The 24,392-nt window shown below is 42.9% G+C and overlaps 1 protein-coding gene and 1 long non-coding RNA gene across 4 annotated transcripts in view; one reads left to right on the top strand and one right to left on the bottom strand.

Moving 5' to 3' along the window:
- On the top strand, positions 1–19,902 carry LOC119527770 (non-compact myelin associated protein). Of its 3 annotated transcripts, none has more exons than XM_037828161.1 (3): positions 1–646; positions 11,711–11,796; positions 14,830–15,189. In XM_037828161.1, the coding sequence occupies exons 2-3, from the start codon at positions 11,718–11,720 to the stop codon at positions 15,096–15,098; spliced, it is 348 nt and encodes a 115-aa protein (XP_037684089.1). In that variant the 5' UTR covers positions 1–646; positions 11,711–11,717; the 3' UTR covers positions 15,099–15,189. The 3 variants fall into 3 exon arrangements, with proteins under 3 accessions (XP_037684089.1, XP_037684090.1, XP_037684088.1); XM_037828162.1 differs by having other exon boundaries at positions 11,708–11,796; XM_037828160.1 differs by lacking the exon at positions 1–646 and adding an exon at positions 17,164–19,902 and having other exon boundaries at positions 4,908–11,796; positions 14,830–14,914.
- The window catches only part of LOC119527771, a 34,488-nt gene continuing 24,505 nt past the window's right edge, over positions 14,410–24,392 (bottom strand). Inside the window, exons 2-3 of the long non-coding RNA XR_005215467.1 lie at positions 18,104–18,260; positions 14,410–15,087 (exon numbers count right to left, since the gene is read on the bottom strand). This is a non-coding gene — a long non-coding RNA (uncharacterized LOC119527771). The remainder of the gene's footprint in view (positions 15,088–18,103; positions 18,261–24,392) is intronic.

Raw genomic sequence — 24,392 nt, 5'->3', positions numbered from 1 at the left:
GGCAGCCCACAAAAATGTTTTGATTTATTTTAAAATCAGAAGGAAAAAAAAATAACTTTTAGGGTAGAAGAAAATGTTTCCACTTTTTTCCTCACTTAAAAAAAATGAATTATTTAGGGCGTACAAGATTAATTCTTGTGGGAGGGGCCCACAAAAGTCAAACCACAGGCCTAGCCAATTCTTCACACGTACAAACGCATTGACCGGCCAGGGTACTTCATATCAGTTCTTACTCACTCTTTACAACCCTGTTGACCCACACACAGTTTTTCCTCCAATGAGGAAACTGAGCTCACAGAGGGTAAATAAGTTGTCCCACAACCGTGAAGTTAGAGGTGGCAGAACTGGGATTTGAACCCAGGTCCATCTGAGGTCATACACCTCATGGGTTACTCACAAGTTCCTCACTTTATTTAATTTAGTCCTCACAGCCTAACTCACTCCCCTTGAGGTGAGTAGTGGCAATGGACCACCTCAAGTCTGTCTCTGAATCCACACGAGGCCCAGGACGCCCTCCATCGACACTTGGTTGACTTGAATCCCCTTTCCACAGAAAAGAAGAGCGAAGCACAGTGTGGCATGCTTAGTCCTTCGTCATCCAGCTGCAGTGGAGTTTGGACTCCAGTGTGGGAATTCAGGCTTGCAGGTAAAGTTCCTTCTTCCTTTTCTATGGCCCTGCTGAGACTAGAGTCTCGGTGATTCTTTCTGCTTCTAAAAGAAGAGCTCACGTTTTAGTTCACAGAGGTATGTCTGGAAGTGAGCGAGGACACGAGGCCCCACTCCTGCCCTGTCTCCACCCGCCACCCACACCATGGCCGCCCACACCTATGGCTTCCTTGCCTTTCTTCCCACCTGCCCTTGTTTTGTCTGGTTTCCAGCCCAGCAAGCGGCTGCTCAGATCTGGGCGGCACCCACCTCCCACCTTCCAACAAAGCTAGGGGCTGGCGCTGCCCCTTGACAGGGCGGGGGGAAAAGAGGGGCAGCGGGCCAAAGCCAGGGGGAAGGTTTAAAGGAAACTGTGGGTCCCCCAGACAAACACCCCTCTGTGTCTCAGGGCCTATTGTGACTGGCCACAGGCCAGTGCTCACCGCAGGCGGCTTGAACGGCCGGGATTGTTCCCCTACCTCCTGTCCTCTCTGCAGTCCGGTGCCTGCCAGGCCCCTGCTTGGGCAGGAAAGGGGAGTGGTGTTCCTTCTGGAATGGAGGGTGTGGGAGGGAAGCAAGCCTGGGGAAAGGCAAGAGGCCTTGTCCTGAACCAAACCAGGAGGCTGGGAGAGTCACAAGCTGGAAACCCCGAATGCCAGAGCTGGAAGAAGCAGGTCCTGGAGGTCACTAGGCCCAGCTGTTCATTTTGCAGGAGGGCAAACTGCAAGAGACTTGCCCAAGGTCACACAGCAAGCGAGGAACAGAGAGGTAAGGCTCGAACTGGGCACTCCTAACTTCCAGCCCAGGTTCTTTCCCCCACATCAGGCCTCTGCCAGGGTTTTGGTGGGTGACCTGTTAAACAGGTATGGTGCAAGCTCCATATGGACCAGGTATTGAGGCTCAAAGACAGAATGTCACATGTTAAGATTACAGAGCCCTGGATTTCCTAGAATTGCATATGAAAATGCAGAGAGAGTTTATGTCCTTAACTCATTAATGACAAACACTTTGAGTTTAGCTAAGCCCTTGGAAAAGGTGAAGGAGAGGCAGAGAATCAAAAGCTAGAGCTCTGGAAGGGCCCGGTTAGAGATAAATGCCACAAATATTTGGAGTTTGCAGACGGGCATTGGCCTTGGCTCATCTTCTTGACCCAAAGAGGGATGTGAAATGAAATGAAATAAATTTCAGTGGCTGAAAGATTCCAAAAGGAGCCGAGAGGTCACTCTGGTGGGCACTCTTAGGCATAATATAGATAACCCTTTTTAGGTTCCAATGAATTGGAACAGCTAGCACTAAATACCTGAAACTATCAAACTACAACCCAGAACCCTTTGATCTTGAAGATGATTGTATAACAATGTAGCTTATGAGGGGTGACAATGTGATTGGGAAAGCCATGTGGATCACACTCCCCTTTGTCCAGTGTATGGATTGATGAGTAGAAAAACGGGGGCAAAAAAAAAAAAAGCACCCAGTGATCTTTTTTACTTTAATTTTTCTTTTTCACTTTAATTTTTATTATTACTTTTGTGTGTGTGGTAATGAAAATGTTCAAAAATTAATTTTGGTGATGGATACACAACTATATGGTGGTACTGTGAACAACTGATTGTATGCTTTGTATGACTGTATGGTATGTGAATGTATCTCAATAAAATTGAATTATTTAAAAAAAAAAAAACCAAAAAACAGGTAGCTACCCAAGAGCACTGGGGGGTCAGCCCACCTGGTTTCAAGGAGATTGTTTGTGCCCATTTGGGGTTTGTTTTTTTTCCTCCACACACACCCCCAGTTTTTTCCCCAGTCTTTACAGTTGCATTGTCTATACTATACAAAACTTAATTACAAAGTTCGATCTACAAATTCTTGATTTTAATAGGTGAGGATTAGAAATAGCTCAGAAACCTCCATTTGTGCTTTTTAGAAACTTAGGGCAGGTTCATTGAAAGCAAAGCTAAGATGGAAATGCAAGGGCCTGGAGGAATCTCACACCTCACTCACCAGCCTTTAGGCTTTAGGTTTGGTTCAGTTTGGTTCCTGCTATTGCCATTATTGGTTTGGTTTGGATGAATCAGAAGGGAACTCACAAAAATATACCGAATGAAACCTATCTCTGTCTGTATGATGTGGTGCATCTCTGGCTCTCAGTTCCTCCATTTCTAAAGCAGAGACAGTACGTTTCAGCCTGGGTTCCTCAAAATCCTGAGAGTCCAAGGAGTTGCCTTCTAGTGTCACAACCTGGGGTGTGGGGGTAAAAGAAATTTCACTGATTGGAGTGGAAGGGAGGAGTTTTGTTCCCTAGGCTTTTGGGGGGAGCTTAGTTTTCTATTATAAATGCATCCCCTAAACTCTGCAACAGAAAAGTGAATTTCCTTTCAGTCTGGACAAACACATCAGGAGATCCTTGGGTTTCATTTTTATCTCTGGGTGGGACCCCCTCCACCCCCGCCTCACCCCAGCCCCGCACCCTCCCTCCTGCTCCCAGTCGGGCTGGTTGCCCCCAGGCTGCTGCAGCGCACCCCTGAGCACCGCCTGGCTCCCTTCCTGCTGGAGCTGCCTGGTTCCCTTCCTGCTGGAGCCCCTGGTCCCCAGATCCCTTAGACTCCTCTTGCTCCGATCATTCTCCAGCTTCAGCGAGGCACTTCCTCCAGGAGCTTCCCGGGATAAGGTGCATGGGGCGGGTGGATTTTTTTGAAGCCTTGCACACCTGAAAATGTAGTTACTCCTTCCTTACACTTGATATTTAGTTTGGCTTGCTGTGTACTTCTGGGCTGGAAATTATTTTCCCTCAGAGTTTTGAAAAGTGGTCTCAGAGCTTCCAGTGTTGCCACTGTCAAATCCAATGCCATTCAGATTTCGTCTGACTGCTGGTCCTTTGTATATGACTTTTTAAAAAAAATCTGGAAGTGTGTGGGATCTTCTTTTTATGCCTCATGTTCTGAAATTTCATTTTGATGTTCCCTGCTGTGGGTCTTTCTTATTCAGTATGTAGGGGACTCAGAGATTCCTCTCATTCTGAATATTCCTATCTTTCATGTCTAGGAAATTTTTAGGTATTCTTTGCTTGATAATTTCTTCCCATCAATTTTCTCTGTGTAATCATTTCTGAAATTCTTATTATTAGGATGTTAGGCCTCCTGGATTAATCTGTTTTCACCTACTTTCTGTATTTCTCTCTTTTTGTTCTACTTGATGAGACATTTTCTCAACTATCTTCCAACGTTTCTATTAAATTTTTAAATTTCTTCTGTCATATTTTTAATGCCATATTTTAAATTTCTTATTCTCAGACTATCCCTTTCTTAAAGCATCCAGTTATTGTTTTGTAGATACAATATCTTCTCTTATGTCCCTGAGGATGTTATGGTTTTATCTTTTGAAGGTTTTTTCTGCTTTTTGTATTGCATGTCTCCGTTTGCTTTAAATGCCTCCATCTGTTAATTTGTCTGCTGTCTGTTCATCATGTTTGAGGCTTTTTTTCTCCCAATGCCTGTTGATCTTTGGCTGTCTGTTCCTATTTAAGAGTAAGACATGAAAAAGTCCCCAGGAAGCTTCTGGTTCAGGGGCGGGGCTTGGTGACTAATAGTTCCCCATAGGTTGATTAGCCAGGAACCCGGACATTTCATTGGAGGATTCTCCGATGTCAATCAGTATCTGTATTTTTGTGCTCTTTGGCTGGTCAGTTTCCCCAGCACTTAGTCTTCTAGTTTCCTTCCTGGCAACTAATCCTGACTCTCAGTGTTCTGGAAGCCCCGGTTAAGGGAACTGGGGGAGCCCCAGAAGGCAGGACTCAGACTTCCCCTCAACCCCCGTAGAGCTGTGCTTCTCCAAGTCAAATGCACATGTAAACGCCTGAAACTCTTGCTCAAATGCATATTCTCCCTCAGCAGGTCTGAGGCAACCCAAGATTCTGCATTTCTAACAAAGTCCCTGGAGCTGCCAGTACTGCTGATCCATGGGCCACACACTTTGGATGACAGAGGTCTAGATCAGCACTGTCCAAGAGAACTTTCTGCAGTGATGGAAATGTTCTCTATCTATGCTGTCCAATGCAGGAATGGCAAGCCACTCTGGGAGACTGAACCCTTGGCATTTGGTTAATGTGACTAAGTACTGAATTTTAAATTGTCTTTAAATTAATTTTCATTTAAATGTAAAAGACCACATGTGGCTATCACATTGGCTGGTGCAGGTCTAGTTCCTCCTGAGAGGTCTCGTTCTCTCCAGAGAGTGAATTTACCACAGTCTGCAGAGGGGGAGGAGGTCTGTGGCCATGAGGTTTCGGGGACAGGACAGAGAGGGGTGGAGATGAACTGCTACTTTTACAAACTTTCGTCTCCCTCTTTTCAGCCCCACCCGGCACCGCGTCTTTTGGTGACATCTGTTTTCACCCATTCCTGAGTCAGACTTCTTCAGTGCAATCAGCATTTATTGGTTTCCCACACCACAGGTTTAGGCTTTAGCCTTTTCCAAGTCCACTAAGTCACACTCAGCCCTCAGGCTTTTCAGCTTTCAAACCTGTCTTGACCTCTCTCAGACTTGGCTGTCTTCCCTCCTGTTCCCTTTGACCTTGTGAGTTTACACCTTTTGATTCCTTTACTGCCAGTTGCGTGGCATTTCAGGAGGAAGCAGACATGAATTCAGCCACTCACTTGCTGAAAGAGTTGGACAAGTGACTTCACTTCTCTGAGCCTCTGTTTCCTATTAGCAAAGTAAGGGTGAAAAGACCTGCCTTGCTATATTGTTTAAATGAGAAAACATATGTGAAAGCCCAGTGCCTGGCACATCATGCTTCTTGATGTTCGCTCCGTCCCTTCCTGACTAGAATATCGGGGAGGAATTATGTTCTTCTGTTACATTCACCAAGAAGCATAAACTTAACCTTGTGCCTTTTTTACCTCCTGGGGACAGTGGGACACCTGGAGATGTACGTGAGAGCTGAGATATAGTCTGGGAACTCTTGGGAGCTGGGCCCTTGGCGTGGGGCCCAAAGACTGGGGCAAATTGGAAGCCACAGGTCACATTCCAGCTCTCAGTCAGTCTCAGTTACAACACCCACAGGTCTATTCCTCCCGCCAACTCCTGGCACTGCCTGTGCCACCCTTTTGGCGCTAGGCAAAATCTGCCTTGTGACAACTTTCATCTGGGATTTCTCTATAAGCTCTCAGTACATGGAGCTTACAATATTTGTGGGTCTTGGGTTGGAATCTCCTTGAGGGACCTTTCCTTATAATTAGGAGGACCACAAAAAATCACAGAAATGGAGGGTGTTCAAGCCATAATTTTACATGGAGGTTAATAAGACTTAATATGTGGTGGGCCTAGAACCCAGACTTCCACATCCTCAGACATCTGCTTTTTCCATAGAATTCAGGCATCTCTCTGAGATCATTGCTGGGCTAGGCCTTTGGGGGGATGACCCCCAATAAACACTGATTCAAGAAAAGATTCTAAAGAAACAATTGTGTGTGTCATCCTCTTTGAGCTCTAAGAATGGGTTCCCAAGGCCCCTTTTCTTGTGTTTACATTAACCCAAGTGCAGTATAGATAGATTTTGTGCACAGTCTCTGTGATGAATATATTACATGCTGTGTCTCATTTAATTCTCACAGCAACCCTATGGACTTGTGACTATTATAGATCCTACTTAACAGATCAGAAAACTAAGGCTCAAAGAGGAGAAGGAAGCTGACCACGGTCACACAGCTAGGAAGAGGTAAAGGTCAGACTCTGATCTGATTAGTATCAAGAAAAAATGTTATTCCAGACATCTCAGGCCCCCTCTGGAGTCCTGGGTCTGGTTTCAGGTGTCATATTTAAGGGAGACACTGACACAGGAATGAGGGACCCCTGAGGGGCACCGTCACCCCAAGGAATGTTTGAAGGTACTGAGAATATTTAGCCTGGAGAAGAAAATCCCCAGGGAACAAACAATTGCTGTTTTCAAGGGCAGAAAGCTCCTGTACTTAGAAATAGGTTGAGTTCAACAGGACATCTGCCAGCCATTTGTTGTGAGTCAAAGGGACGTGCTACCTCCGACTGCTATCGCCACCTATGGGCGGGAAGTAAAATCGATGTTCTAGCTACCTTGATTCTTTCCATCCATGGATGTTGAGTTTGTTTCATACACAGAAGTGTGTTTACCTCTGACACACCATCATGCAGAAGAGATAACAGATTTACCTTTGTGGAGAGAGAACTAGGACCAACGGGTGAAAACTACAGGGAAGAAGAATGTTGGCTCCAGCACAAAGATTAATTTCCTGACCTTTAAAGCATGTTGATAACTCAAGAGCCTGCTCGAGAGTAGTGAGTTTCTTGTCTGTGGAAGAGATCAAGTCATGCTGAATCTCCTTTCTCTCAGGGGATGGAGAGAAAGCAGTGTTCCAGTGTTTTGGTGGAGGATTTTCACAGATTACCCCCTCTGAGTTATGGTTGGTCATTTGCAAACAGGTCTGCTGGGGGTAGTTGTGTCTTGGTCGTCTTATCCATGGAGGAACTTCGAGGCCAGGCAACAGGGAAGGAGGGTCCACTGAATAGTATATTTGAAAGTGGTTGAAATGATAAATGTTATATTGTGTGTATATTACCACAATAAAAATAAAAAGGAAAAAGAGGGAAGGAGGGTACTGCTGGTGCAGAGCAGTGGGGGAGACAGGTGGGGTCTGGCAACGGATGTCTTCCAGCCATGGCTCTTTCACTTGACTAAGAAGAATCAGGGAAGGGTGGGTCAGAGAATAAATGGTCCTGACCTCCTTGCCCCTTCGCCACCTGTCCTAACCACTTCCTTCCACCCTGGGCCATTTGTAAACAACCCAAGCTCCTTGCAGATTCTGTCAATGTGATTAAAGCTCAGTGGAGGACAGAGGATCAGGGCATGGTCAAGGGCAGGGACCAGTCAGATAGGAGTCAGGGCTCTGGCTCTGCCTGCGGCTTTCCACCCTGGGTGGGTGTCCTCCTAAAAGCCCCACACTGACTAGAGCCCTGGTGCTGGGCCATTTGTACCTGGCGAGGATTTAGAGAGAAGGGACTATGAAATCAGACAGGCTGCAGCTTATATCCTAGCCGGGCTGCTTATTTTCCTTGTGAGCTTCGGTCGGCTTCTTCTCTCTGAGCTTCAATTTGTTCGTGTATAGAATGGACACAGTGATTGCATCTTGTGAAAATTAAATGAGACCTGGCACATAAAGCACTGAGTCCTGTGCCTGGCATATGGTTTATTATTATATAAGTTATATATATAATATATAATATTTTTATATAAATTTACCTCTGCCAGTGAAAACTGGCTTCACCCTCCTACACTCTCCCCCGTTTTCTATGGCCACGGGCCCCAGCCATGGACACATTTGATACTGAAATTCCCTTGCTGGATCTCACTGGGTTAGCAAGAGTGGCTGGGGACCCTACACATGAAAACACCCACATCCTTGGCCATCATTGCTCCATCACTCTCCCTCCCACCCTCGCAGATGTGGCAGGAACAGAGATGTAATTGGGAGCCCTCAGTCCTGAGATGAGGCGAGGTGTGCTCTGAGATTATTCACCATCCCCCCAAAAGAAGAGAAACTGGGCCCATTCAAAAGGGTGTCTGCCCCTGGTACTTGGCACCCAGAGGTCATCCCTACAGGACTGTGGAGGAGCCTGTGTCCTGGAGGCTGTGTGTGGGTGTGTATGTGTGTGTACACGCATGTGTGTGTTCCTGTAGTGCTGCTCATGCACCTGTGCAAAGGGCAGGGTGGTGCAGTGGGAAGGAAACAAGCTTTGAACTCTGCAAGGCCTGGGTTCGAACACCAGCTCTGCAGCTGCCCAGCTCTGTGACCATGGAGACTTGACTTTATATCCCCAAGTCTCAGGTTCCTCATTTGACATGAGGGGAGCGTAAACCCCATCTTATACTTTGCTAATTAAATGAGGTCATGGATTTAAAAAAAAAAAATGTTTGGCACAAGGTCTCGGCACTTGACAGGCACTCAGATGGACGCTTCTGTCATTGTTTGTGCACTTTGGTTTAATGGTGGATGTGCCCAATCCATGATTGCACTGCATGTCTCTCTCACTAAATGATCCTTGATCACCAGTCTCCTTTCTGTTTTCAAAAGGAAATGTAAGAAAAAATCACCAGCAAGTCTTGTCAGTTTGATATTGGTTGGGATAGAAGCGGAGGGTTTAAGGAAATGCACACCAAAACTCTTTATGTGCAGGGATGGGGGGGTGTCTCTCCTTGGGGGCAGAGATGGCGACAGGGTGTTGGAGAGGACCTTCCTTCCAAGTTCCATTTGCCTGACTTACTTTTTTTTAAAATTTTTTTCCAGTTTACTTTTATAGAAAGAATTTCTCCTTGTTTTTTGCTCCATGTCCAACTGTCTCTAATTTAATTCAGCAAATCTTTACTCATAGCCACTATAATACTAAGAGCAACTGTTTGCTGAGCACTTGAAAACACTTTCCACACAGAAGAGCCAGACTGTGCGCTGAGGGGAGGCCAAGGGCTATGAAAAAGAACTGCAAATACTTACTGCCCCCCAGGAGCTGACAATGTAGGTGGGAGGTTAACTGCCAGACGAGCCCCTGAGATGATGGCTGTGGTCGGGCCTGTCTGCAGAGCCCTGCTCTGGGAACGCAGAGAGCAGAATTATTAATTCTGTTGGGGTGGGCACCTCCTTTGGAGAGGGGCGACCAGGCTGAGTCTTGAGGGGTGTGTTCATTTTGCTGGGTGGCAGTAGTGGAGCCTGGTAGACCTGGGCCTGGTGAAGATGGTTGAGAGGCAGGAAGAAAAGTTGGGGGCTGTGGGGAGGTCAGGCAGAGCCATGTGGGTGGCCCAGGGACCTGCCCTTCTTTGAGATCCCCTGAGTCAGGGGAGGCCTGAGGACTGGGCCTCTGGGAGGAGGGGACAGGCAAGGGCAGCTTCCAGGCAGGGCCCCAGGCTTACAGGAGGGCAGAGAAGGTGAAGGCAGAGCTCACCTTATGGATCAATAAGGTCAAGACACAGAGGACCACTCTGAGGCTGCAAGGACCACAGGGGCAGACCACAGCCACCAGAGCCCTCAGTCTGGATGCAGATGACCCTGTTCCAATAGATGGCACCAGTGGGGTATCGACCTGTTTCCTTCAGAAGCTGGGAGGGTGGGGGAGCTGCAGCCCACAGTGGGGACTCTTAGGAGATTCCCAGTGTTGGGGTCTGGGGAGGCCAAAGCCTGGGGTCATCAGCCCAGTGTCAGCAAAGACCAGGAATGTCGGGGGAAGATGGAATGAGGGGGGCTTGGTCCCCCGTGACAGCAGCTTGGCAGAGACAGGTGTGGGTAGCCACAAGCCTCAAAACTGGGGGGTTGAAACAGCAAGTCAAGGGCTTTCACAGCCAGGTAAGTGTGAGCAGCGGGAGTGGCTGACTGATTTTGAGCCCAGGACTGATGTGACAAGCCTATAGCCTATCTCCCCTAGAACGTAAGCTTCTGAAGGCAAGGAGGAGGCTCTCATTTCACTAGTATATTCCCAGCATCTGGCACAGTGTAGGTCACTTAGTAGATGCTCAATTAATATTTGTTTGATGAATATGTAGAAACACAGTATATACAATGTTTATGGATATAGACATACGTAGCAAACGTTTAAAACTTTCAGGAGAAGAATATATACTAACATCAAAGTAGTAGTTATTTTGGGACAGGGAGGAAATGGGGTTTGGAATAGGGAATAGGGACTTCAGCTATGTGTGAAACTTTTCAAAAAAATAAATATGACTGTAAACATTTGTTAAATATAGGATAGGTACATGAAGTTCTATTACAGGCTTCATAATTTAAAAAATGTCTTACTTTTCAAAAGGAAATAAATTTACAAACGAATATTTTTTAAATGTGCAAAATAACTCTTTTCCAGAAGGTGGATTATGGCTTCTTAGGATTACAAACAGGCCTACATAATGCTTCTCTTGATGCAGATCCTTCATGGGCCTCCAGATCATCATCAGCTGTATTAAGTGTTACTCTAAAATAGTGGTGCAAAACCTGGTTTTGTTTCCCATTTCTTGCTCCCCTTTTTTATATCATTGTGCCTAAAACATAATTCTAGGTGGAGGATCTCAATACTTCTTTCTGGTTTCACATTATCGTATTAACTGCATACCTCCTTGCTCACTCCTTAAGTGTAGGATTACAGGACTGTGAATTTTGATTCCTGGTGCTTAAGGAAAGAAGATGCACTGTGCAGTCAGAGACTTATGTTTGGGCCCCAGCTCCATCTCTTCCTAGCTGTGTGACCTTGGGCAAATCACTGAGCCACTTCTCAGCCTCAGTTTGCTCAACAGCAAAATATGGATGCTCCCTACTTTTCAGCTATTGAGAGAATCAAATGAGATAAGAGAGTGAGTGAAAGCACTTGGGACAGATCCTGGTGCATGGTAGATGCTTAACACACTTTAACTCTCTTCCCCATGAGAGCTCAACCTGACCTTTGTTTGCTCTCCTCTCCCATTGGCCCACCCCAACCATGCCCATCCTTCAAGGCCCACTGACATTTATCTCCTCTGTGAAATCTTTCTTCACAACCCAGTGGCTCATGACACTGATTACTTAATGATCATAGTTAAATTTTCCATCTGCTTATTTTTCCCCCTTAGATTGGAAAGCTTTGGAAAGCAGGAACACCATTTCAGGCATCACCGCAGGGTGGTGAAAGGACCACTAGACTGAGAGGTAGACATGCTGGGTTACGTTCTACTAATTATACTTGGGAGCCCCACGTAGCCTTTTGGGCTTCAGTTTTATCAGTAAAAGGGCTGCCACACAAGGTTTCTAGAAGATCAGTTCAGACATTCTCTGTGAAACATATTTAGGAGTTTAATAAATACTGTTAATGAAGTAAAACTGCTTTGAACACTGAGCTTCTTTACAAACGTTGGACATTATTTTCAATTACCACAGTAATTGTATTTACCGTCTGCTAAGAGAACAGCATGTTTGAATATTTTCCAAGTCATCCAGATGAAGATCCGAAAGGCATCATCATACACGGATAATAAGGCTTACTCTGGATTTAAACAAAATTTCTTCTTTCCTCTCAGCAGGATCAAGATGACCACAGCCACCCCACTGGGGGATACCCCCTTCTCGTTGAACGTGACCACCGGGGGAGAAGACTTTCTGTATCAGAGTAAGGTCAACTTAGCTTGGAGCCAGGGAGGGATGACCGTCCCTGAGTGTCACCGTTGGCTCCCGGGCAGGACAAATGGCACAGTCCACTCCTGGTGTAGAGGTCAAGAGCGTGGGCTCTGGAGACAGACTGTCTGGGTCTGAGTCCCAGCTCTGCCACTTGCCAATTGTATGACCCTGGGCACATTACTGCACAGCTCTGTGCCTTTGTTTCCTCGTCTGTAAGATGGGAACATTGACTGAAGCTCCCTCATAAGGTAGAAGTGAGGACTAAAAAAGATACTCCACGAAAGACCTTAGAACAGCCTCAGGTGCATATTAAGCACCTACTGACTATTAATAGGATGATGATAACCATGAGTCTGATTACTACTATTAATATTATTTTTATTAGAGTGTCTTGGAGACTAGAGGGCAATGGGAATTTGAATCTCTTGTAAGATATCCCTAAATGGATCACCTTAAAATGTAAGTACTTTGAAACTTTTTGCAAGGCAAAAACATCTCATCAGCTTATGAGGAAGTCAGTGGATATCAGTGGGAAGAGTTAGTCCTGAGGAGACATTTGCCAGGAACAAGAGGTCACCAGAAGTTAAAATTTGACAACTCTTTGGAAAACCAGTGGATTGTATAAGGGGAAGTTGGGGGGCATTTCAACTCCATTTTATCCATTTCAGTTGGCTACGTACCCACCTCTGTCTATGGAACAAGCTTCCTGACATCTACGGGGTTCTCCTGATAAACAGCTCCACTCAGCTGGAAAGCTGTCCACCTGCACCGGGTCTCCAGGCCGCTCCCTTGGGTGTCCTCTGGGGCCCCACCACCAGGAGGGCTGGCAGGCTGTGATGCAGGCAGGATATGTCTCCTCCACGGAGACCCAGACGGGTGGGTTGTCCTGCTCCTTGCTGGTTTGGGAGGCCGACAGACCTGCTGAGGTCAGTCTCAAAACAGCTCAGAGGGGAAATGCAGGGTAGACACAGTCACTGGCAGCAACAGGGCAGTGATTCTGTTTTCATTTAACCAGAGCAGTGGTTCTCAACTGAGGCCATTTTGCCCTCCAAGATAAGGTTCCCAGAGTGAACAAATAAAAATATAGGATTCGCAGATAAATTTCAATTTCAGATAAACAATGAATAATTTTTTAGGATGAGTATGTACCATGCAATACTTGGGGCATATTTATACTAAAAATTTATCCATTGTTTATTGCAAATTCTAATTTAACTGGGTGTCCTGTATTTTATCTGGCAACCGTACCTCGGGGGAATATTTGCCAATGTCTGGAGACATTTTTGTTTGTCACAACTGGGAGGTGAGGGAGTTGCTACTGGCATGTAGTGGGAGAGGCTGGAGATGCTTTTAAACATCTCATGGTGCACAGAATGGTCCACCACAGCAGCTGAGGTTGAGAAGCCCTGAACTAAAGCAGCATCACTGGACTCCCCAGGAAGGAAGAATCCAAGTTACTACCTAATGAATTTCCTGCCCCCTTCTTTTTTTCCCTCCAGTCTTTCTTCCTATGAATATTTATACATAGAGTTTTTAAAAATAAACTTTTTATGAAAGTATTACATATATTCAATAAAGTGCCCAACTCATAAGTGCACGGCTGGATGAATTTTCACAAGGTTGACTCACCTGTGTAACCAGCCCCTCCACTCAATATGCAAACCACCACCCTTACAGGTCCTGGGGCCCCTTCCAGTCACCACCCCCACCCACCCAAAGGTAACCTCTGTTCAGATTTCTACCATCACGGATTAGTTCTATCTGGTTTTGAACTTTATACAAATGGAATTATATCATATGTGCACTTTTGCATCTGGCTGCTTTTACTCAGTATTATGTTTGCATGCACATATTTTAATGGTTGCTACATAGTATGTGCATGTGTTATGGGTGTGTATATAACACATGCTGTTTTCTACACTTTATATCATCCCACGTGTTCCCCGTGTTACCATTGTCTTCATAATCATCATTTAAATTGTTGTATACTTCATGGGAATGTGTGTCATGCCTTATTCAACCATTCCCATATTTACAATATGAATAATGTGATAAACATCTTCATCATACAGCTTTTTTTCTGTATTTTGAAGTGTTTACTTAAGATAGGTCTAAATTATGGACATTTTATGGTTATTGATATTTTCAGTATTGATTCTGACAAGGATCTTGGTCTTCATCTTAAAATTAGTTTGACATTGGGACTTGGAATTGGTATTAAAATTAGAATCTGAGATATTAAGCTACAATGACATTCACCCTAGTCTTGTTTTTACTAGCAAAAAAATTGAAAATGACATACATATCCCCCATAGGAAATTGGGAAACAGATTATGGTACACCCAAACAATGGAATACTATGCAGCCATTAAAAATCATGAAAAAATGTGTCATTACATGAAAAGATGATCATGATGTTGTTACCAAATAATATATGGAATATATTTCCATTTTTATAGGGTGAATAATTTTCCATATTTAAGGATATTTCCTTAAGATGGGTTTTCAGAAATAGTTAATAAACTTTTCAACAAGGATAAATGGATAGATATTTAATAGGCATATATACATATACATGAACACAGAGGTGAATGTACATATGTCTAGAAGATAATGGTTCTGGGGCAATGAGGTTTTTATCTCCCTCCACCCCTCCTTTGTTTTGGATTGTATTTATATTTTCAAAATTATTTACAAAAATCACATATTACGTTTTTACCAAAAATTGCCAAAAATAGGAGAGGTGTTTTGTTTGTCAGTTTCACAAAAGAAAGTTGAAGCTGTACTGGAGCCGATACCTATCGTTGGGAACCGGACTTGGCGTAAGGCAGAATCCTGGCAGATGATATGCCAGGACACAGCTGAGGTCAGCAGTCAGCTTTCCAGAACACATCCTTCTCTCCTCCTTCCCTGGACCCAGTAGGGGCTGTCTGGTGCCAAAGTAGCTGTCCCCTCTCAGCCCCTCCGGATGCTTTTCTGCATTTCAGTGCACACCTTCCCATCTCCTCTCCTCTCCTCTCCGCAGGTTCTGGAGCCATCGTTGCTGCCATTGTGGTGGTGGTCATCATCATCTTCTCTGTGGTTCTGATCCTGCTGAAGATGTACAACAGGTACGGATGCCCTGGGCAGTGGAATGGTCTGGTCCCTCAGCGAAGTCAGAGTGAATGGGAACTTGCATTTGTGGGGTGGACGCCTGTTGTGGGTCCAGCAGTGGCCGTGAGTCCACCATCCAATGCTCTGACCTTCTGTGGGTCCTTTTTGGATGTCTGCTCTGCTGGAGGAACTGTAGAGTGACCAAATATTTGTGAACTTGCAGAAATGTTTTTAAAATATAATAATAATAACAATAATAATAATGGCCTTGAGCACTGTAGTAAACACGTGTATGTGATTTACAGATAATATGGGAATGTTTCAGTCCTCTTTTCTTGGGGAGCCCTCTGCTAGATTATACTGAGGGGTACACATGCATATTTGAGGTGACAAATACTTGAAGGCACATAGTCCCTGACTTCACTTTTTAGGACAAAATAAGGGAAAAGAAAATAATGTAATTTTCACATGAAAAATAAATTCATTATGTTTTATGTGTTATCACCTTTCAGTCACAACTTTGCTAGGTTATTCTTTTCAGGGAAGAAATCAAAATAAAAAATCTCACTTAAAACCACATCATAGAAGACCTGAGAGCCAGCCATTAAACATATATGTATTTAATGTATATATTTAATATATTTATGGAGAAGTATAATTATTGATGAGGAAGCTGTTTACAATATTGTCCAAGTTTACCAAACATTATGATTGTACACGTGGGTTACACACACACATACCCAAGGAAGCTTCGAAGGGTACACAGCAAAGTGTGAACAACTAGTATGTCTGCATGGTGAGATTGTGAGTTTGTTCTTTTGGAGGGTGGGGTGTTTCCTTATTTTTGAGTAGTAATCATGCATTGATTTTATAGTAGTATTAATACTATGAATAAAGGCAGCTAACATATACTGATTTACCTCTTAACATGTGCAGGTATGGTTCTAAGCTCTTTACATGTGTTAACTCATTTAATCCTCACAACAACCCCACAAGATGGGTACTACGGGTATCCCCAATTCTATAGCTGTGGAAACTGAGGCACAAAAATATTAAGTAGCATACCCAAGGTTACTAAGCCCTAGCTGGCAGAGTTGGGATTCCAACCCAGTTCATGTGGTTTCAAAGTCAATGTTGCCACCATGACATGTAATAATAATAGTAATAATAATAATAATAATAATAAAAGTTGCTCTTAAAAATCTTTAGGGTATTACAATATGGGTCTATCCCAAACCTAGAAGGGGCTCCAAACCCCAACACCTGCCCTTCATTCCTCCTCAGTCATTGCCGGAGCTCTAAGCCCCTTTTTGAGGGTGTAGTTTGGGTAGAGACCTCACTCATCCCACCCTGCTCACGCTGATGCCTAGGCTGGGGGTTGGAGACCTGAGCTCAGTCTTTGCTCTGTCAAGACAGGCAAGTCACTGGACCTCTGTGCCTTGATCTTGTCATCTTTAAAATGGAAGGATTGCAAAGTGTGATATTTGCATTATGGTTATATCAGAGTATGACCTTGTTATTAGGAGAACTTAGAGGTGAAGTGGCGTGAAGATTGCAACTAACTCATAAATGACTCACAAGTTTTAAAATATGTGTATTGTGTTTGTGTATGTGTATGTGTGTTGATAAATGGGGAGAGAAAGGGAGAGAAAAAAGCAAATATGGCAACATGTCAACAATTGGTGAATCTAGGCAAGAGATATTCTGGTGTTCATGGTATTATTCTTGCAACTTTTCTGAGATTTGAAATTTTAAAGAATTATGACATGTCAACAAGATGAAATATCATGTTAGAATGTCATGTGAGAATTAATGCTTATTGATAGTTATTCAATTTATGGTATATGAAATGAAAATAGGATATATGTTTTAAGTACATTCTCTTTTCAACTATGTAAAAGTTCTTAAATATTTCTAGCAATAAACTTAGCAGGTGTAATGGGGATTCAAAATTTAACTCACACTACAACTTTGAACAGAAATTGTAGTATCTTCTTTTTGTCTTTAAGATAACCACCTATCTCACACTTTACTCATTAAGGGGAAAAAATAAAATTAACTACCTAATCCAGGTTAAATGCAAAAAAAATTGAAGTGGTCAGACTAGCTGATATCTAAGGTCACTTCCAGTTGCAAAATTCTGTGGCTGACAATTAAGCAATGTAATTTAATGACGATCTACGTTAATCTCTTCACCAGAACTGTAGTCACAGAGCCCATTCCTCTGGGGGAAAGGCTCCACCATGGCATATGTATCTCATTACAGGAAAATGAGAACCAAACGGGAGCTGGAACCCAAGGGCCACAAGCCAGCCTCCCCTGCTGGCCTGGGCCCAAACAGTAACAGCAGCCAACACCCTGCAACGGTGACCTTCGGCCCTGTCGACGTTCACGTGGAAGATCGGTGATCCCCACCCTGGCACCACCTCAGCCACTGTCCCAAGGACCCTCTCCAGAGTCAAGACCAAGAAGCATGCTTCTCCTCTGGCAGTTTCACATCGACAGAGGCATCTGTTACGCAATATCTGATGCTTCTTACAACCCCCAACCCCTTCCTGCCCTGCCCCACCCAACTATGCTCATATCCCTGCGGCCACCCTACCAAAAAGCCACAGAATTTTCTTTTGTCACCTGGCAAGGTAGAGCTGTGTTGGGAATCCACTAATGTGGGTTTGATAGACAGACAGACATAAAGGCCAGGAGTCTTCTGTTCAAAAATCAGGGACAGGGCATCCTTCTCTGAGAGTCTCATGACAGGATGTGCCAGCGGGGCCATCTCAGAGTCAGTGAGCTTTGAAGAGCAAAGTATTCCATCCTGTAATCAGGCACAGGGGTGCTAACCTGGACCAACTAACCAGAAAACCAACTTGTTAATTTATAACTTGTTCCAGTACCAGATGACCGCTAACTAGCTTATTGATCAGCACATTCTTCCCTCTTTAAGGAAGGTCACTGGAAAAGCTGAATTCTTCTCAAAAGGTCTCTACTTAATTAGTATAGAGTCAGGGTGGAAGGAGTAGGGTGATCTTGAGGAATAATGGCAGTGACCTTGTTGCAATGTCCACAGGCCTGGAACAAACCTGGTGACTGGCCAGGGCTCCTCCACTCCACAGGGCTGGGTTAAACCCTGACCCAGTCTCATTCTTGGCTCCCCTGTATTTGGACTGCAAGCAACCCTGACTATTCTGTTAAGATACAGTCCTTACCTCCATTGGCCAGTGTTTGGAGACTGATTAGATTACCCTTCTGTTTGTGATACCTATGCTCTTCCTTGCAGAGATTGAAGACATAGTCGAAGTCACATCCACAAACCATTTCTTGGTAGAGAGCTGATCTCTTTGACTCCTTGGTCTGGAGAACAAGCTACAGTAGGGGGAAAGCATTTGGAAATTAAGATCTGCCTACCAAGTCCCACTTCCAAACTGTGTGGCCTTGGGAAAATGCCTTGACCTCTCCAACTTCAGTTTCCTAATCCATGAAGTGGGAAGGATAACATCTGCCTCACTGGGTTATTATAACAATTAATAGACTTAGCAAAGCACCTTGCATAGTGCCTGAGACCTAGAAGATTCTTAATAAGTGGGAGCCAGTATTATTATTTTTTTTCTTTGATTGCAAGACATACAGTTGTTCACGTTTTAATGATTCTGAAATTAGAACATGTCTTACAATCGATGGGTCCCTCTCAAGGCAATCTGCATCTTAGAATTAATGGCATCTTAAAAACAAGGTGATAAATCTTTATTCTGTTACAGAAAGTGACACACTCTTGACATTTAACGTCAAATTCTAGGAGTCTCTCTCTCTTGGGGTCAGAAATCCCTTTTGAGGGGAAATCGAAGCTCAGAGAGGAAAGAGGACTTACCCAAGGTCACACAGCTCATGTCATCCCTCTAAAAAAAATTCTCATTTGAAGAGCTCTGGAGAAATACTGGCAAATTCTTCCTAGCCTTCTTTTCTTCCTACCATAGTTAAATATCCACCAAGCACCAGGCAAGGGTGCTTTCAAATGTTATCTCATAGGATTTAATTTTCCCAATAACCTTGGGAGATAAGTGTTATTTTTTTCCATTTGCAGTTGAGAAACTGGGACTCAAAAAGAAAAAAAATACTTGCACAAAGTCCAACTACTAGTAACTTGCAAAGACGGGATTCAAAACCAGGTGTCTTTGACTCCAAAATCCATCTTTCTGCTATATCACATTCGTGCCCTGCCATCTTGGCTCAAAGAAACACTGATTCTTTTGTGGGCTGAACAAGAAGAGGACAGGTTAGTCCACGTATCTGAATGGAGGTCAGGGGTCTAGTTTCCAAGCTATAAGTGGGGGACAAAGCCACTTTGGTAGCCTTCTTTGGGCTTCCATGAGTGCAGCCAAAGGACCCCTTTCTAAACCCATCCAAGCGCTAAGGATTCCTGAATCATTCTCCCTACTACTTAGGTCCAAGGTGCAAGAGGAGGGATGGAACATAACCAGGGCAAAGCCATTTCTTTGGGATCTCAAGCCTCAAACAGAGCTGCTCCCCTAAACATACAATGCTTTAAAAAACAGCAACAACAATAACAAAAACTCTTTTGGAACGTTCCAGCCATGAAACCAAACTCTTCTGCCCACAGTGAGGTCTTCCTGGGGTTACCCTCCCATATACTCTTTGACCAAATGAAAGCTTGGAAATGGAGGGAAGAGGGGGAGGAGGAGTAATGGGGTGGGGGCAAATAAAAGGTTTTAATGTTTTGTTCTTAACTAATGAAGATAATTCAACAAACATCCTTTGAAGGGCTCCTATGTGCAAGTTAAGGTGCTACTAAATACATTAAGACATGGTCCTTGCTCTCAAGGAGTCTACAGCTGATCTCCTTGGGGCAGGGATCTTACAACACTGTTGGATATTTCACTTCTGACAAGGTACCTTTGTTAACTGACGCTGCCTCATTTGGCCACTGAATCAATAAAATATATTAAATGCTTAAAGAAAGATATTTAAAAATAAAAATGTTTAAGTCAAACATTTGTTTAGTGATTTCAATTAAGTTTAGAGCTAACAAACACCTGTTTCTAAAAACTTCCTTTCCCTGACAATGTAAATAGGGTCCAGTGGGAAAGCCTGAGCCTTTTTAAACATTGTGTTTTCACTTCTACAGCCTGATGAAAAAGATGGGCTACCATCTACAGACCTTTCTGTGAGTTAGGAAGTTTAGTAGGCTCTGTGCCTCTCTTCACACCTGAGAAGATGGCAGCAGAGCTATGAATGAGGAGATAATTGAAAAGAGACTTCAAGAGTGGGTAGGATTTTTTTTAGTAAAATTTTTTATTGAAATACATCACACATGCATACATGTATGTGTGTGTGTGTGCAACTTAAAGAGTTTTCACTAAAACTAAGCAGACTGTGAAGATCAAAATAACATGAAGATCAAAAATAAAATGTTACCAGCACTCTAGAAGCTTCCCTCTCCCCTTCCCATCCTGCTCACTTCCCACGAGGGTAACCACAGCCCTGATTTCTACCACCAGAGAACAATTTTGTCTGTTTTTTAACTTTATATAACTAAAATAATAACAGGGCATGTTTCTTTGTTTCCGGCTTCTTTAACACAACACTGTGTTTGCAATATTTGTTCATATTTTCACTTGTAGTTGAAGATCATTCATTCTCATTGTGCTGTAGAATTTCATAATGTGAATATGACCACATTTTATATTTATCCATTCTACTGTTTGATGTACATGAAAAAGTTTCCGGTTTAGGACGGTAATGAATAGTGCTACTAGGAAAATTCTGACAACTATCTATCTATCTATTATCTACCTATCTTTCTTTCTTGGGACAATTTCTAGTAGAGTAATTGCTGGGTCATGGGATATGAATATATTCAGTCTTAGTCAATAGTGTCAGTTTTCCAAAGAGTTGCATAATTTGCATTCCCGCCAGCAATATTTGAGAGTTCCAATTGTTCTATATCCTTCACTAACATTTGGATATTTTCAGAATCTTTACTTTCAGCCATTCTTCTGTGTGGCAACAGTCTCTCATTGTGGTTTTAATTTGCATTCCCTGATAACTAATGGAACTGACCATTGTTTCATGTTTATTGGCCATTTGGATTTCATGTTTTATGAAGTAACTTTTCAGTCTTTCTGTCCATTTATTGTATTTGGTTGCCTTCCTTTTCATTATTGATTTCTAGGAGTTTTATAAACGTTCTAGATGTAAGTCCTCTGTCACTGTGGCTTGCCTTTTTTAACTAACAGCTTTATTGAGATATAGTTCAAGTGCTATAGAGTTCACCCTTTTAAAGTATACAGCTCAGTGGTTTTTGGTATATTCACAGAGTTGTGCAGACATCACCACTATCAACTTTCAGAAAATTTTCATCACTCCAAAAAGACCTTTGCATCTATTACAGTCAATTCCCATTATCCTCTCTCCCCAGCCCCTGGCAACCACTAATCTACCATCTTTCTCTATGGATTTCCCTATTCTGGACATTTCACATAAATGGAATATGTGGCCTATTGTGCTTGGCTTTTTTTTTTTTTTTAACTTAGCATTATGTTTTCAAGGTTCTTCCCTGTTGTAACATGAATCAGTACTTCATTCCTTTTTATGGTTGAAGAGTATTCCATTATATGGATGTACCACATTTTGTTTATCTCTTCATCAGTTGATTGACACTTGGGTTGTTTCCACTTTGGGGCTATCATGAATAATGCTGCATTATCATGAATAATGCTGCTATATACAAGTTTTTGTGTGACGTGTTTTCAATTCTCCTGTGTATATATGAAGGTGTGGAATTGCTGGGTAACATGGCAACTCTATGTTTAACTTTTTGAGGAAATACCAAATTGTTTTATGACAAGCTTGCATCATTTTACATTTCCACCAGCAACGTATTAAAGTTCTAATTTCTCACATCCTTGCTAAAACTTATTATTGTACATCTTTTTTATTATAGCTGTCCTAGAAGGTGTTAAGTGGTATCACTTTATGGTTTTGATTTGCATTTCTCTAATGACTAATGATGTTGAACATCATTTCATGTGCTTATTGGCCATTTGTACATAATCTTTGGAGAAATGTCTATTCAAATCAATTGCCCATTTTTAAATTAGGTCCCTTCTGAGATACATGATTTGCAAGTATTTCCTCCCATTCTATGGCTTCTCTTTTCATTTTCTTGATGATGTCCTTGTAGGTCAAAAGTCTTTAATGTAATGAAGTCCAATTTATCTAATTTTTCTTTTGTTGTTTATATTTTCAGTGTCTTATCTAAGAAACCATTGCCTAACCCAATATCATTAAAATGTACTCCTGTATTTTCTTCTAAGAGTTTTGTAGTTTTAGCTCTTTATTTTAGGTCTATGATCCAGTTTGAGTTAATTTCTGTTTATGGTATGAGGTAGGGGTCCAACTTCTTTCTTTTGCATGTGGCTGTCCAATTGTCCCAGCACCATTTGTAGAAAAGATTATCCTTCTCCTGCTGAATGGTCTTGGCATCGTTATCAGCATGTACTGGCACAAGGACAGACAGATAGACCAATGGGATCAAATTGAGAGGTCAGAAATCAACCCTAACATTATGGCCAACTGATTTTTGACAAGGGGGCAAAGACCACTCAATTGGGAAAGAATAGTCTCTTCAACAAATGGTGCTGGGAAAACTGGATCTCCATTTTCAAAAGAAAGGAGGACCCCTGTCTCACACCATATAAAAAAAATCAACTCAAAATGGATCAAAGACCTAAATATAAGAGCTAGAACCATCAAACTCCGAGAAGAAAACAACATAGGGGGCATCTTCAGGACCTTGTGTTAAGCAGTGGTTTCTTAGACTTTACACCCAAAGCATAAGCAACAAAAGAAAAAATAGATAAATGGGACCGTATCAAAATTAAAAACTTTTGTGCCTCAAAGGACTTTATCATGAAAGTAAAATGACAACCTACACAATGGGAGAAAATACTTGTGTTCTGGTTTGCTAATGCTGCCGGAATGCAAAACACCAGAGATGGATTGGCTTTTATAAAAGGGGGCTTATTTGGTTACCCAGTTACAGTCTTAAGGCCATAAAGTGTCCAAGGTAACACATCAGCAATCGGGTACCTTCACTGGAGGATGGCCAATGGTGTCCGGAAAACCTCTGTTAGCTGGGGAGGCACGTGGCTGGCATCTGCTCCAAAGTTCTGGTTTCAAAATGGCTTTCTCCCAGGACGTTCCTCTCTAGGCTGCAGTTCCTTAAAATTGTCACTCTTAATTGCACTTGGGGTATTTGTCCTCTCTTAGCTTCTCCGGAGCAAGAGTCTGCTTTCAGTGGCCATCTTCAAACTGTGTCTCATCTGCAGCTCCTTCTTCAAAGTGACCCTCTTGGCTGTAGCAGCTTGCTCCTTCTGTCTGATCTTATATAGTACTCCAGTAATTTAATTCAGACCCACCCAATGGGTGGGCCAACACCTTGGAAATTATCCAGCCAGAGTCATCACCCACAGTTGGGTGGGGCGCATCGCCATGGAAACACTCAAAGAATTACAATCTAATTAACACTGATAGGTCTGCCCACACAAGATTACATCAAAGATAATGGCGTCTGGGGGGACATAATACATTCAAATTGGCACAACTTGGATACTACATATCCGATAAAGGTTTAATACCCAGAATATATAAAGAATTTCTTCAACTTGACAACAAAAGACAAACAACCCTATTTAAAAATGGGGGAAAGACTTGAACAGACATCTCTCCAAAGAAGATATACAATGGCCAGAAACCACATGAAAAAGATGATCAACCTCATTAGCCATCAGGGAAATGCAAATCAAAACCATAATAAGATACCATTTCACACCCATCAGAATGGCTGCTATCAAAAAAAAAAAAAAAATGGAAAATAACAAGTGTTAGAGAGGACATGGAGCAATGGGAACACTCATTCATTGCTGGTGGCAATGTAAAATGGTGCAGCTGCTGTGGAAGAACGTTTGGCAGTCCCTCAGAAAGCTAAGTAGAGAACTACCATACGGCCAAGCAATCCCATTACTTGGTATATATCCCAAAGAATTGAGACCAGGGACTTGAACAGATACTTGCACACCAATGTTCATAGTGGCACTATTTACAACTGCCAAAAGATGGAAGCAACTCAACTGTCCATCAACCAATGATTGGATAAATAAAATATAGTAAATACACACAATGGAATATTATTCAGCCATAAAAAGAATGAAGCCCTGATACATGATACAACATGAATGAACCTTGAAGACATCATGTTGAGTGAAATAAGCAAGACACAAAAGGACAAATATTGTGTGATCTCATTGATTTGAAAGAATTAGAATAAGCAAACCCATAGAGTCAGAACCTAGAATATAGTTTACCAGGGGGACAGGGTGCAGATAGGGAATGGGAGGTTAAGGCTTGAAATGCGCAGGGTTCCTATTTGAAATAATGGATATGTTTTGGTAATGGATGGTGGTGATGGTAGCAACAACA

The sequence above is a fragment of the Choloepus didactylus genome, chromosome 2, assembly GCF_015220235.1.
Source record: "Choloepus didactylus isolate mChoDid1 chromosome 2, mChoDid1.pri, whole genome shotgun sequence".
Lineage (NCBI taxonomy): Eukaryota > Metazoa > Chordata > Mammalia > Pilosa > Megalonychidae > Choloepus > Choloepus didactylus.
Note: the sequence above shows the minus strand (reverse complement) of the source record. Positions and strands in the feature narration are given on the sequence as shown.